General features: G+C 39.9%; 1 protein-coding gene across 1 annotated transcript in view; it reads right to left on the reverse strand.

Annotated features, from left to right (window-relative positions):
* Positions 1 to 15,099, reverse strand: part of gabrg2 (gamma-aminobutyric acid type A receptor subunit gamma2) — a 43,763-nt gene that overhangs the window by 16,912 nt on the left and 11,752 nt on the right. Inside the window, exons 3-6 of the mRNA XM_070843227.1 lie at positions 12,770 to 12,837; positions 9,863 to 10,083; positions 8,096 to 8,178; positions 5,769 to 5,906 (exon numbers count right to left, since the gene is read on the reverse strand). Of these exons, the coding sequence (XP_070699328.1) occupies positions 5,769 to 5,906; positions 8,096 to 8,178; positions 9,863 to 10,083; positions 12,770 to 12,837 (510 nt within the window). The remainder of the gene's footprint in view (positions 1 to 5,768; positions 5,907 to 8,095; positions 8,179 to 9,862; positions 10,084 to 12,769; positions 12,838 to 15,099) is intronic.

A 15,099-nucleotide genomic window follows, 5' to 3' on the forward strand; every position in this document is an offset into this window, starting at 1 on the left:
AATAACTTCACACAATATGCTTGAGCTTTCACAGGTGTTTTATTTGATCAGGGACGTAATATCTCAGTAACAATAAAAAAAAACTATTGGCATTTTGGTTTTATTGCTTTTTGTCTCCCTCCATGTTTTCTTGATTAAACCAGGCAGGTGGTGACAAGCGTCCTTGTCTCGGTGGCATCATTTTATTTCAAGGAATTTGATAACATTTTACGTTCCTCGATCTCAATCTCCTTTAATTTGCTTTGTATTTTTGCTATTGAATCTGTATGTGACGTGACTGTTATTACATCACCGCTCGGGGATTTCACAAACCTCTTGACGCCGGAACAATACAGTTTGGGAGTGCAATCGTAATACAACGCTGCCTCGATGAAAGACAACTAGCGATTGCATACTCCCGCCACAAAACTTATCATTGACAATGATTTTCAACCCTATACCAATACCTCTCTTTAGGATACAGGGACCCAAATGTGATATCAGAAAGAAAACTGGCTAAAGAAATCACTCAATCTTGGAGGCCTTTTCTGATGTTCTTCTTCACCCTCCATAATTTTGTTACAACAGAGCTGTATTTCTAGATGTGTGCACAAGTGTGTCGGAGTGTAGTTGAGGCTTAAATTATGGTCTAGGTCCCCATTTGCAGCACGGAGGGCCTAAAGATAGAACAATGATGCACTCTGCCATTCTATAAGGGGAATCCTTTGGCTTGTCAGAGATGACTGCTTCCATGAGTGTTTTTATATATATATATACACCGCGCGCATGGGTGTTCATGTGTTTATTTCGCTGACTGTTTCCTCTAGCCGGGTCACTTCGTTTCCAACCACAGTGCCTCCAGATTCGCCCCATCAAAGAATCATCTGCAAACTGTGGAGCTCCGTAATCGGGAGAGGGCCACTGATGTGTCCCTGGGCTTTCTCCACTCAAACTGAATCACACAGGCGGGCGCACACAGACAACAGGGCTGCACGCCATGGCTTTTGGAAGGTCACTCTAAGAATAGCTTTCGATACATAAAAAAAAGGCTCGTATCCAGTGTGGAGCACAACTGAAATGTGCATTCAGGCAAATGGACACATAGGAGCATGCATTATTTCATGGCGCAGACCAAAGCACTCTGAACACTGTCAAACACGCCTATGTGTACTACTGGCCGATCCACATTGCGTACATTGGTGCTCAGCTCAAAGGACAGCAAATGAACCAGGTTGTGTCTTGCTTTACGCAGGATATGAGGTAGTAAAAAGTCAGGCTTGTTGTAAAACAAGAAAAGTGGGAGTATTTGCAAAACAAGACAGAGAGACAGAAATTGGCATAGGTTCCCTTCATGCTCGAAAGGTAAAGCTCCTTGCCCATCTAAGCGATGCCTTTTAAAGCTGATTTATTCCACTAACATGCAGGGAAGATGGTTAAGGGTTGTAGAGAGATCCCCGTGATAGCGTTTGACAGTTAATGTAAATCCACCACACTTGCTACATTATTCAGTGGCTTTAGACAAAAAGACTAATCACCCAGTTCTTGATAAAACAAATCACTCATTTATCTTCTCACCTCACAATACATCTCCTTTTTACTTCCCCTCCATCTATCAAGCATTTGCATCTCTCGTGCATTAACACAACTACACCACTGGCTGTTGGAAATTGGCGCCAGTGATGTTAGGATTAGGATAATAAGATTAGTTTTGTCGTGCTCAGAGAGAGAGTGTTAGTAAACCACAACTTCAAGTCACTACATCTGTACATCATGGTGCATATAGCACTACCCAAGTCATACTGCATTGCAGATGAGTATCAAAGCTGCAGCAGCTAGCCCATTTCTAATTTTCTGATTGTTTGCTTGCAAAAATTACAAGTAATCCAATGGAAGTACTATAATCGAGTTTATCTGATGTTGCTTATATTGTTATTGAGTAAGTCTCCAAAATGTACCCTCAGATCCTAACTCGCTCAGCCGCTGTAAACAACACGGATTCCGTTCTGTATTTTCTTTGTTGAGTTTTTGCTCTCTCTTTGTTTTCTCTGTGTTCTTGTCTGCACTATGATGTTCATCCCTGAACTCCAGCCTGGCAGATGGGTGAGAACACAGCTCCCAGCATCAACTTAACCCAGTCACTGAGGGGTTAACTTTGAGGTTAACTTAACAGCAACGTTGGCTGTCGCTTGGCTGTCCTACATTCAAATCGTCTGTATCTCTTTTAGTTTCTCTCTGTTCTGTCCACTGGTGTCCTTTCAAGGTTCCTTGCTTGTCATAAGCAGCAGTGAGTGTTTTTTTTTTGGGGTTTTTTTTCTATTCTAGCCCTGAGATTGTGTGCGTGCATGCAAATGTGTGCCTGTGCTTGTGAATGCAGGTATAGGCTTCCAGGCAGTACAGGCGGCCCTGATGTGAAGTGACATGTTAAGAGACCAAGCCTTTGGACACTGGCTGAGGGAGGGAAGAGAAGCCAAATAAAAAAGATATAGCCTTCATAAAAAAAGCTACAACGCAACTGCATCGGAGCAGCAGATGGCATGCCACCGCCCCAGTACCCTTAAATTACAATATCACTCAATTGTTCTTTAATCATAGCTCACCGTTTTTTATCCTTTTTTATTTAAAAAAAAAAAAAGCACAGATATGAATAGTACTGCGACATGTTGAGCTTGGGAGGGGCTGGCTTATCTCACAAAATGCAAGGGAATCTCTTCCTCTGACTGTTTGCTACAGTCATCATTGAATGGCTCAGGCCAAGTCACCTGCCTGTATGCTTATCTCACTATTATGTGTCCCTCTGTGGCCTCCCCTGACCCATTAAACCTCACTTTCAATTCAAAGAAAAACTGTAACTAACTATAACTTTCCAGGCAGGACAATGACACAGAATCCATTAGCTGGCAGGGATTCAGCGTCTTGCTCATGGACACCGCAGTGTGGTACACACCAACAGATGTTAAAATGAGAACTTGAGCCCAGGGTCATCCGATTAAAGGACAGTCTCCCCTTTCAGTGTTCTAAAGTTTACAGGCCCCTGCTACAAACACAGCAGCCAACACAGCAGCAGTGCACAAGGTTCGCTCTGGATCAGTGTACAAAACAACAGCAACAGGAACAATTATTCTATATATAAGTATATATTATATATATTTTTACAGCACGTGTTTGTACATTTGTATGGCACCTTTCATGCAAAAATGCAGCCCTAATTGCTTTACATAACACAATTAAAATGTGGAAACAACGCTAAAATAGTAGACTGATACGTGGTAAAAGCCAAATTAAAACCAGAGGTCAAACAAGGTTTCTATTAAATTTACTGCAGATGAAAATAATGCAATAGTGTCAATTAGCATTTTGTTTGAAGGCAACCTTTCTACTATGAAAGAATTGATCAAAGAAGTAAGAAACATCTAAATTATTAGTACAACTGTTTAATTTTTACACTTGAAAAACATGGTGGGAGCTGATAATATTACAGCATATCAAGAAAAATGTCTACATTTCCAGCACACCTTTCAGGAGCATTAGCCACCGCATGGCGAGTTCTTGAGATAACTGGTTAAGTAAAAGGCCGACTGACTGCTTTTTGAGACAGATGTTGTGTTCATGAATCTTGAAGCAGGTCAGATACCCAAACTGACTGCAAAATGAGACAAGAGGTCTCTCAGCCACAGTCAAGGTTCTCTGCTCTGACAAGAGAGCAGATGGCTGTTTGTGGAAATAACAAACCAGATCAGAGAGAGAGAGAGAGCTAGAGGACACTGCAAATTCTCCACTACAGCTCATCCTCCTACGCAGATTGCCTTTTTCGTGTGTTGTCACTTGAAAAATGTTTTGATTAAAACAGAACATTTACAAGCAGTTTTTCTTAATCAACCTGCACCAATGTAATTCAAACATTTTGGTTCTGCAGTGCACATGTACCTATCACCAAAACACTCTTTTTGCCTCCCTGTATATACATGGGTGTGTGTGTGTGTGTGTGTGTGTGTGTGTGTGTGTGTGTGTGTGTGTGTGTGTGTGTGTGTGTGTGTGAGCAGTGACACTCTATTGAACTGTGGCAAATTACAGAGCGATTGGGTGAATTCAGTTACGCACACGGCTACGTTGTATTACAAGAGCATACAAGCGTGTTCCTGTGTCTGTCTGATAGAGCTGGGTTTGTTGGCCGCCACTGAAAAGTGAGCATTGGACAGACAATCTGAGCCTATGTTTATTTGTATTGAAATATCTAAAATAATGAACGACACTGCAGGCCTGTGCATTGTTTTGAATGTATGTAACTACATCAAAATTGCACTGCGATAAAACATTCCTAACGTGTGTTTTGTAAAAGCTGATGGTTCATGGTGTTTTGTCACAGTGTTGTTTGTCACCATTATAGAGCACTAGATTATCTAACAGGGACAGCAGCTATTACACCCTCAGCAAACACTCCAAGCTCGATATTACTTTCAACTTAATTGTTCATACTGAGTTGCAAACAATAGCTAGAATAATGTCTGGAGATTTAGATAATCTATAAAGTTACACTGCTGTGCCTCATGCTTAAATGCATACAGCATCACTCTTAATGGGGCGAGTTATTACAGGTAATTTTATTTTAATTTTCCTCATTAATGATATTATTTCACCCATCCATAACTCAATTGCAATCCACACATCAGGGCAGCAAAATATGGGTGACATTATAATAAACTTCCTCAGTAAAGCAGTTAGAACTAGAACATAAAAGAGACTAATCAAGAGTGGTGTGCAACATTTTGCCTATGTTAATCAGGCAGCGCTGCTCCTTTCCAGGGTCTTCCTGTCACATCAGCACAAGTCAGCAGAGCACAAATAGCCTAACCACTGTGCTCACACTTATTTTACAATGTTTTTTTCTTTTTAATTCCTGAAAAAAAATTCTTTTTTAAATATTTATATGATGTAAATATTCGCTATTTTGCTAATATTCACTATCAGGGCTTTGGATCCACCCCTTATTTACACCACAGACAATCGTAAAGATTACAAATATTTTAAACATCACATGCATTACTTAGAGATTTAAAATGCCGTATGAATAATACACATTTTCCTTCTGTGTTATTTAACAGGCACCTCGCTCTTTAAATCCACACAGACTTTAGTAAGAGCATGCCATGAAGGACAGTCGACTCAGTGAAGCAGGAGAGAAATGTAGGTGAGAAAGTCAATATTTCAAAACTCAGTATTTGTGTATGTGTAAGCGTGGGAAAGATAGTCAGGACAAGCCATAGAGAAACTTTTGTGTATGTCGTATGAGCCAAAAGTGAGTGAATGAATGGGACGCCATCTTGGAATACTGTCCTCCAGTTCTTACAATAAATCCACAGTTCCTCAAAATGTGCGATCCCACGCTGCCAGCGAAATGGTTTTCTATTGAGAATCTGTCTCTGCATCCCACAGGGGAGATGATATATATACAGTCTGTAGCCCATGTGAATTTCACTTGAGGCAGCGGGTAATAAAAGTGGAAAAAACATTACGGATCATGTCCCTGTTTCTCTAAAAGATCATGTTGTAACCTCTAGCAATGGATATGAAGCAGATCAGCCTACAGGTCAGACGTGATTGTTTACAGATCAGACTTGAAAGAAGAAAGGCAATTTTGAGAGAGCCAGAGAAGGAGAGAGACAGCTACTTTATTTTATAACATATTCACTGTCACTGGCATACTGTTCTCTGACACACACACACACACACACATGGTTATCCAAAGACACAAGCAGGATGACACTGGCAAAACAAGTAAATAGTTTGCTTACCTGAGACAGTCCTGACAATCTCAGAGGTGTTCCTCAGGCCCACAAAGGAGAACTGGTAGAGCCTCCAGGAGCGAATGTCCCCAACCTCAACTGAGCTCCTTTTCCACTTGTACACAATCTCCTCCCTGGGGTAGCCATCTGAACAGGAAAGAACAGATTTACATGGAGCTTAGAACAAGGAGAGGTTTTTCAAAGACTAATTCATGCCTACTCATGCCTTTTAGGAAACATCTTAAGACTTGACTTGCTGCTAAATAAAATTATGTGTCAGAACACTGTTCAATTTAAAGAAAAAAAAAAAAAACATAGAACACAGTCTGTTTTATTTCAGACTAATCCATACCCACAGAGTCAGCTATCTTGCAAATAAACAGTTTCATGAAAGAACCATTATATAACAGACTCCTGCACAACATGTTGACAAGTTATCGAGTCCATCTGTGGGGAGAGAACTTCTTTTTCTGAAGCACTGAGCTGGCATAAAGGCAAAAATTGCTAAATTGATTCATGGCTGGCTATGAGCTCAGTAATTTTATTACCTCAAGAGGATGCTCTCTGGTTGTGAAAAGCACAATAACCATCTCACTTGTCTGATACTGATTCAATCAGATGAGCAGATGCAATATCATAATCAAATCATATTTGTTAGTATTGAATTTATGTCTGATATCCAAATTTGGAAGTTCACTTTGGAATTTGACTCCATATCATGTAAATGGACCGGACTATATGTTCCCTAGTACAGGTGTTAAAGTCTGAATGTAAAGAATTATCTTTTAGAGTCGGGGTTACATGAGCTGTGTGCAGCCGACGAGGGAGCGGCTTGAATAACGCACATGAAGCTTCCTCAGTGAAAACTTTAAAATGGCTTTATGACTAAAGCGCTCTCAGACATCCACTAATGCTGGACCTCAGAGGAGCAGGGGATGGGAGGATCTGCCTGTTTGCCACATTAGAGCCAGCCAGCCAGGCAGGAAGTCAGCTCCTTTGCTGGAAATTCATCCAGAACTAAGTACTGATTCAGTGTTCTGTGGGGAAGCTAGAACAGCAAGGTCCCTGGGGCTCAACGCCATGGATTCACCTTGTAACTAGATGTGTTACTGTCGAAACAACTGCTGCAGTTAGAATAAAAATAAAACATAAAATATGCAGTTTTGAGCAAACTGAAATTATATACTGAATTAATTTTCTCAGTCGAAGGAGAAATCAGTGTAATCTGATCCTGTCTGGCCACAGTCAAAACCACTGCAATGGAGGCTGCAGCGGAAAAGCTACAGTGCTTTGTTTTGTGGCACGTGTTGAGAAAATATGCCGCGTGATGAATAGCTGCATACTGCTCCTCCTGCTGCTTCAGAGATTGAGCTCATGTACTGTACATCAAGCGATTTTCAAAGTTCTGAAAACATCCGTGGCTTTCATCAAATTTAAATGAATGCTTCTGTTCCATTTTTAGGCCTGTTTCTCTTTCTTGTTGCTCTCAAGCTATTTAAGAAGCGTTCTCTCTGGAGAATATCCCATGGTGCATCTCTCTGTAGATCCATAGCGGCCTCATTAGCATAACTTACCCCCCATCCTCTCCTCACACGGAGGGTCTGACTCATTTGGACTCGTGTCACATTTTGAAATGTCTTTCAGAACAGTATTGACAAAGTGCAGAAAAATCAATCTGTGCTTTGCCTTTGGTCGAGCTGGCAATGAGACTTTTATTCTTCTATTATTATAAATCCCTTTACTTGAATGCCAGCAGATACAATGTATGAATGGTTTAGGAATGTTTTTGCTGATAAAGAGGCAATATATTCTTTACATGCATTCATATTTTCTGATGTGAATACATCTGTTACACCTAAACACGCATATTGGCTGTCTGACTGTTTTTCAGGAGATTGGAATGGTCTGCAAAAAAATCCTGCGGCTCCTGCAGCCTTAAATTGGCCTGTTGCATAATTATTCCTTAATCATGCAAATGCGAGGGGCGCGGATGTGGCTCAGCGGTAGAGTGTGTCGTCCATGAATCGGAAAATTGGCGGTTCGATCCCCAGCTCCTCAGCAAGTCAGCAAGACACTGAACCCCAACTTGCTCCTGAAGCATAACTTCAGTGTGTGCGAATGTGTGTGAAAGTTATTCCCCCAGTGTGAATGAGGATGTAATGTCAAAGCGTTTTGGTCGAAATGACTAGAAAGGCGCTGTACAAATGCAGATCATTTACAAATGATGTCTTATATGCCGCTTGTCGATGCCTATAGTGTGTTCTTGTGTTTGCAATGAAACAGAGGAAGAGAGGGAGGAGCAAGACAGTAGGGAATCAGCATATGGCCAAACTTACAGCTTGAGAACTCCAGGGGACATGAGTGCTCATCCATTGGGAAGTTGTTCAGTTTAAGCTGGCACTCGGCATCGATGGTCAGCCTGCAGAGAGTTACTATAGTCAGTTACTATAGTAAAAAAAGGATTCAATGTATGATAATTATATTATTCTATCTATATTATTATCCATCCATCCATCCGTTATCTTCCGCTTGTCTGGGGTCGGGTCCCGGTGGCAACATGTGATTGTTATTCATTTCTAGTTAGCTAGATTAGTCCATCACAAAACGATATTTTACATTACAGAATGTGTTGGAAAAGACAGAATGAAATCTCTAACCAATACCTTGGTATTAACACATAGTTAATTAAATTTCACTAAACTAAATTGATGTTTTTCACAGCAACACGCCCGTCTCCACTTTTCACACTTGAGGGAGTTTGAAGGCAAAGTCATTAAACTTCCCCTTAATGAGAGAATGACCTTAAATGACTTTACCCATCCATGCACTCGCTATTGTCATGTATCATTGTCCTCCCAATCACAGCGGTCATCCTAATTAACCACTGGTTAAATTCTGAGTTCCTTAACAAATTAATGAAGTAGAGGGGTAGTGTTCTGCATAGGAGAACATCCATCACGGCTTGATTGAGTCCAGAAGAGTTCACTTTCTCTCTTATTATCGCTGATGATATATTGTGGTGTCAGTATTAATGTCTGCTGTATTTATGATGGCATGCAAAACATGATAATAACCTCAATTAATATTTCCCTTCAATCTACCCTCCTGTTTTACACATTTCACGTTTCTTGTTAGATCCACTCTTCTGCACTCACAAACAGTATGCAGTCATGTTATTTACTCGGCCACAATGGGGGGGCCGTCCATGCTGTCAGCTGTCTTGTACTTTCAAGCCTTCCAAGCGGTAACTTCCTGGCAACTAAATTATTCCAGTCTCAAGCTTTTCAGGCAAGAATGGGCCTTTAGACAATATAGAAATAGTACAATATTTATATTATTTAAAAAAAAAAATCTTAACAAACGTTTCAGAAACTCAAACTAATGAAAATAATACAGTAGGGAAATAAAAAAATGGTCCCTATCAAACCATGTGACATGCAAAAGCACCCAAAAACATCAGTTTAGGGCAATGTAGTTCCAATGTTCTTTTGTCACTAACAACTTCCTGCTTCATTCAGTAGGACAGAATTCCTGCAAGCTAATTATTGTCAAATTAAAAATGCTGAAATTTAAAATCGCCCAGGGCCTGTTCAGGATAATCAGTACCATGAATCATTTATGTAAAGAGGCTGTAAATCGTTGGGTGCTTCAGAATGCTTTCTAAAGCACATGCTTTGCTTGCTGTTTGTGCTGGATTCCAAGAAGAGTAGGAGGCACCTTAGTAGCAACAGATTGATAATATTACATATTAACGAATAAATAAAGTGCTGCACGATTGTTATTAGCTCTTAGTCCGGCCTGAATGCTCAAATGACTGAGCCGAGACTTGTCACCACGTGTTTTCACTCATACCTACTGTTTTTCTGCTTTATTCCGCTTAAAGTGATAGAATTAATTATTAATGTAATTAGATTAACTTCCCGTTGTAATAGGTATCATTCCAACACAGAAAAAAAGCAATGACTTTTTTTCCCCACTTAAACTGTAATTAAAAGCACTTTTTTTAATGTCTTGGCAAACAAATGTTGGGTCACAGATGAATGAGTAATACCCGTATCAGTTCTGTTAACGATATCTCATCACTTGCATCACTGACGACTTACCTGAGGGTGTAGAGTATCCGGCCATCATTCCAGATTCGAAGCATGCGGTTGGGCGTGGTGATCCAGTGGGCGTCTGCCTTCTTTGAGTTGCGGAAAAAAGTGTCTGGGATCCAGATCTTCCCCACCATGTTGCTGTTGAGGCGCAGAACCTTCATTGTGCTGTTGAATTTTAACCTTCTGTCGTACCAAGTCTGAGCAAAAAAGATGTCGATGGTATATTCCTGACAACAGATAAAAACACATTTGTATTGGAATTGCTTTGTTTAACTGCAGTTTAAAAGATCAACATGCTTTATATAACACACTGTTTGTCAGAAAAACCTTGCAAACAGTATTGTTTGCAACTGGCGCTGTCGCCTAAGCGTAGCTTTTAACTGTGAGATGCAATAAGATTAGATCACAATGTGGTCCTCTGTTTCTCCTGTCTGAAGGGAACTTTACTATGCCAGTGGAAACTTAATGCTGGAACACATTTGTAAGCACTTTTTCTTCAAACAAGATGGTGTCTATTCAGGCCAAGAAGTCCTTTTGTCCCTACTAAAGAGTTCCGTTGAAAGAGACCATCTTGGCGCCCTCAACCTGAAAATTAAATGTTCAGTGGGGCAATTAATAATTCCCCTTGTTTGGCTCAAGTATTATCTAACCTCATAACCTGCTGCCTTGGCAGCACTTTGTCTTGAGCCTGACAAAACCTTCCCTATTCAGTCTCCGTGAAAGCTGTGTGAGAACATGCATACGGGGAATGAAAGCATAGGCACAGAGGCATGGGCAGAGTTGAAGAGCTCAGAGCAAAGGTGAGATATGGTCTAATGTGGGTGGGAAAGGAGAGGCTGTGAGTGAGGGGGAGCCATCAGTCTTTCTTATTTACTTTGATATTTGGAATGGTTGAGTTCTGAGGTTCAAAGTAAAGTATAGCGGGAGACAGAAAAAAAATCTGGGGATTTGTGTGCAAGAGGGCATAGAGGCATTAACTTCCTGACAAAGCTTAGCCCAACAATAAAGCCTAAATCCATGCCAAAGAGTCCTAAATGAGATTTAAAAAACAACATTTTCACCAGGCAACATTTCCATCCTTTCAGCAACCTTTTTTCCACAAAGGACAGACACAGTTCAAATCCAATGATGAGAGAAATATTGAATGCCTTAGGATCTTCAGCTGGGTCATGCTGAGTGAGATAAACATCTATTTCTTGTTTTTTTTTTTATTTTCAAACCTATATATATACTCTGGGATCTTCCATGGAATCACACTTTCCATTCAAACAGCTGCACGCATCTAAGAACAGCTACAAAAAAATCCTCAGCTCTTGTAGCTACAAAGCGCCAATTTATGATTCTTTTTCTTCTTCAAACCCTGATCTCCCTCTCGCTCTCTCTGTAGGTCTATCCCATCTCTTCCTCCTCTCTCACGAGCAGTAATTTTGCCATATTTAAATATTCCTAACGCATAATTTCAAATTCCAAATTTTGTTCATTCGTAGATGCTCTTCAGAAAACCTAGCAACCTCGCCACATTTGTCATGTCATAGTGTGAGCGCACCGGCCTAGCCACGCGGATTACGCATGAATGTTAATCAATCAGTCATAGTCTCATGTCAGCGCGGTGCCCTCACACACACACACACACACACACACACACACGTACATAGATTCCCTAATGTGACCACAAACACATTTTCCAACTGATCCCATCCTGACATTCAATGACTTAAAGTGACTGCAGTTGAGAGTGGGTGTTTTAGCTAAGAGTGCTAAGAGTGAAATGGAACGTCATCACCACGTAGAGCAGACTGTGCTGCAGGATTACAATAGAAGTGGGTTCTCAGTGAGAACGTGCAACAGAAAACAATGACACATGTGAGATTTTTCTAATCCTTCCTTCTCTCCCACGAGCATTTTTCCTCTCCACTATCAGATGACCTGTTCTGCCCTGTGTTGGTTGTCGCTGCGGCGTGACGGCTATAATTTTCATTACCATTCCTCAGTTTTCAAATTTAGAATTCATGTGTTATTGAGCATTATGGCAATTGTACGATGGCAGTCCAAAACAACACGAAGTAGAGTCTTTCCAATCTGAATATGACAGCCCACATTCAACCCTTTCCCAACACTTTCAAATCTAAAATTGTTATTTTGATTAATAGAAATACATTGATTTGATTTTTGGAAGCTGATGCTGTACAAATTCTCCCACTCATATTGGCTGAAACCGATTGAAGTGTATTCTATTGGTACTTTAACAGTTGTATTATATACACTATAAACTGTTGGTTAATGTATCGTCAAGTTTATTTCATTGCCTTATATATAATACTGGAATAGTATCCAAAGAAAAAAAGGTTTTATTTGCACATTTCTATCAAAGAAGTTGTTATAGAAAATCGAAAAGCACTGAAGTTTGGGAACAAAAATACATTTATTGCAACCACTGCACAAGTTGAAAGTGTCACTCTAACCATAGCAACAAAAAGAAATGATGAAAAGTCTGATGAAAGGAGGAAAGGCACAAAATGGTATATTTATTTTGACAAACTACAAATACCAAATATCCTGCCCTAGTTTACTGTAAAGCCAGTGCAGTACTTAAGTATGTGATTGACACCTGTATTGTGTTGCTATACTACATGGGCAGTGGGGCAGCATAGTGATTAGGTGGACCAACCAACACTTCATGACAGTAAGTATCTGCCTTGCTGATGTGTGCTTGAACAGGACACTGAATCTCTGCCAGCTCCAGAGAAGAAAAAAAGCTACTTTCTGGATCATTATAGCTTCACCTCTCTGAGAATGGAAGCATGCTGAACACAACTTTGGGAATAAATATCTTACTTTAGTCATACCTGCAGTTTCAGGCTGATTATTAATAACAACAATGGCACATCAACATCATATTTCAGTGTTACTCACCATATTGATGGCATTAACTGGGCCGATGCTGTTGACAAACATGTCTGTATGGATCACTGTTGGTTTGACTGCAAAGAAGCATGAAAAAATTGAATTTAGAGATGAGCAATGATTTATCATGTCGTGCACAACAAGTTTCAGGAAGTTTTTTTGTCAGTTTTGTCGACATCATCGTTATTATATTGATCATCAACGAAGAAAAAAAACAGAAAATAATCTCCCAGTTGAGAATGGAAGCTGTTGAACAGCATCACTGCCTAGCTAGCTTCCATGTCACATTTTGTCTAATACACACCTAATGGACAGCTGAATAATCATTAAAATGAGCCGAACAATACCTGTTAAGATACATTTAATATATAATAGTATATGTAATAGTAAAATGCAAACAGGAAAAAAATATATTTGGCATAGCAAAGTGATTTTCATCACAACCAATCCAATAGGGGAGTGAGGGACGGAAGAATATCCACTTCAAGTCTCATACGAAAGATTCAATGTTTCAAAAGTCTTCTGATGAAGTGCAACAGAATCAATTACTGTTGTTAAAGCAGTATGAAATAAAAAATATGTACTGCAAATAAAAATATCAAATGAATATTTCAAGCACAAAAAGGTAAAACATCTGATTTTGATCTTGAGATACATAGCGCTACATTTTAGGGATGTTCTTAATCAGTTATTGACGTTGGAATTGTCTCACATGTTTGTAATTTGGTGTCCGATTGTTAAGTATAAATATAAATTTATAAATGAAGAATTTCTGCTAAAATGCTTTAAATTGAAAAGGAAATTGAATACCAATTTATGAGCCCTTGCCATTTTCCTCATTTGTTTTTTTTTATCATTTGCAGTATATAATTTTGGTGCTACTGCTGCTATTTGTAGCTTTAATACAGCAATGTAATTAAAAGGCATCTAACTGGGGTGGTCTTCAATTTCGGTCCACTGTAAAAAATTAAGGATGCCCAGTTCATTCTATGTAACCATATACAGTAATTTACTCAAACCAAATGATCCCACTTTTCTTTTACAACACGGTATTACATTAACACGATTTTACAGTTCGAAGATACATCTAATACTGCCGATGAAATAGAAACCCTGGCTCAGATTTGTCTTTTGTCTGCAAGGAGACAACAGCAGAGCATACAGGGCCAATTGCATGTTCAAACAGGCTTTCAGCCAAAGTCAGAGAGCCACACACTGTCTGTATTTACGGCCAAACTCCTGACCCATTTACCAGAATACCTTTCTGCCCTCTGCAATATCCCATCCATCCCATCCCTCAATGCTTCAAAGCTCCTCTTGATACCCAATCAGTTACTCACAGGCCTGCTGGCATCACAAAGACGCACTTTTAGGTTCGAACTTCCTCATACATGTTTTGACTTGATGATTTGGGAAGAGTTTACAATTCTTAGCGCAAAACAGACCACTGAATAAATATGCTGCATATTATTAGAGCAAGAGTTACAGTGGAAACTATTAAATGTTACCTTTTCAATAGAGGATAATTCCTTTTATGGAAAATATAGCGCACACAATTAGTTGCATGTTCACCCTTGTTCACCCAAATCATCTCTGCTTGCGCACCCGCATGCTTACTCTTGGTTAACTCTTGGTGTCTACCGCCTCCACCAGCTCAGTCAGACGGACAGACAGACGTATGTCAAATGTATGTCCAGGCTCTGTCAGATCTTCTAAGTCAGCCTGAATCAGCTCCTACACTTCGCTAACTATTGCGTAATTGTCTATGGATGGCTGGACGTTATGTCTGAGAGGGGAGTCATGTCAAGACTCAGTCGTCCTCAAGGCTTAGTGTGGGATCTATTGTGGGTGTGAGAGATGGACAGAGGGAGCAAGGTCTGCATCCATTTTTCATGTCACTGACGGGCATACATGAATCTGCATTGCACCCCTACCTGTCCGCACATATTTTAACGTGCATGAACGAACTCATGCAATATACACACACACAGCACTCTAGCAAATTTATACTTACCTCTCAATATTCTCAATAATCAAGTGTTGCTTTTGGCTAGATATATCAGTGAACTTCTATGAATACTAGTGTATATTTCCTGATTTGGCATAACTAGAATTTATGTAGACTGTTCAATGTGATGCACGACATAACCCCGGCCTGGATCATTAGTAAGGCCGAATATAAAGTTACGGGCATAGCATAAATAGTATTTTAATAAATAAAAACACATTTGTCTTATTTTACAGAGCCAGCTGGAAAGTGGATGTCTTTTATAAACAGATGCCAAGCAAACATTAGTCCGAGATGCCAGTGAACATAAAGTGGCTGTACTAAGATTTCT

The sequence above is a fragment of the Pempheris klunzingeri genome, chromosome 14 (assembly GCF_042242105.1).
Source record: "Pempheris klunzingeri isolate RE-2024b chromosome 14, fPemKlu1.hap1, whole genome shotgun sequence".
NCBI lineage: Eukaryota > Metazoa > Chordata > Actinopteri > Acropomatiformes > Pempheridae > Pempheris > Pempheris klunzingeri.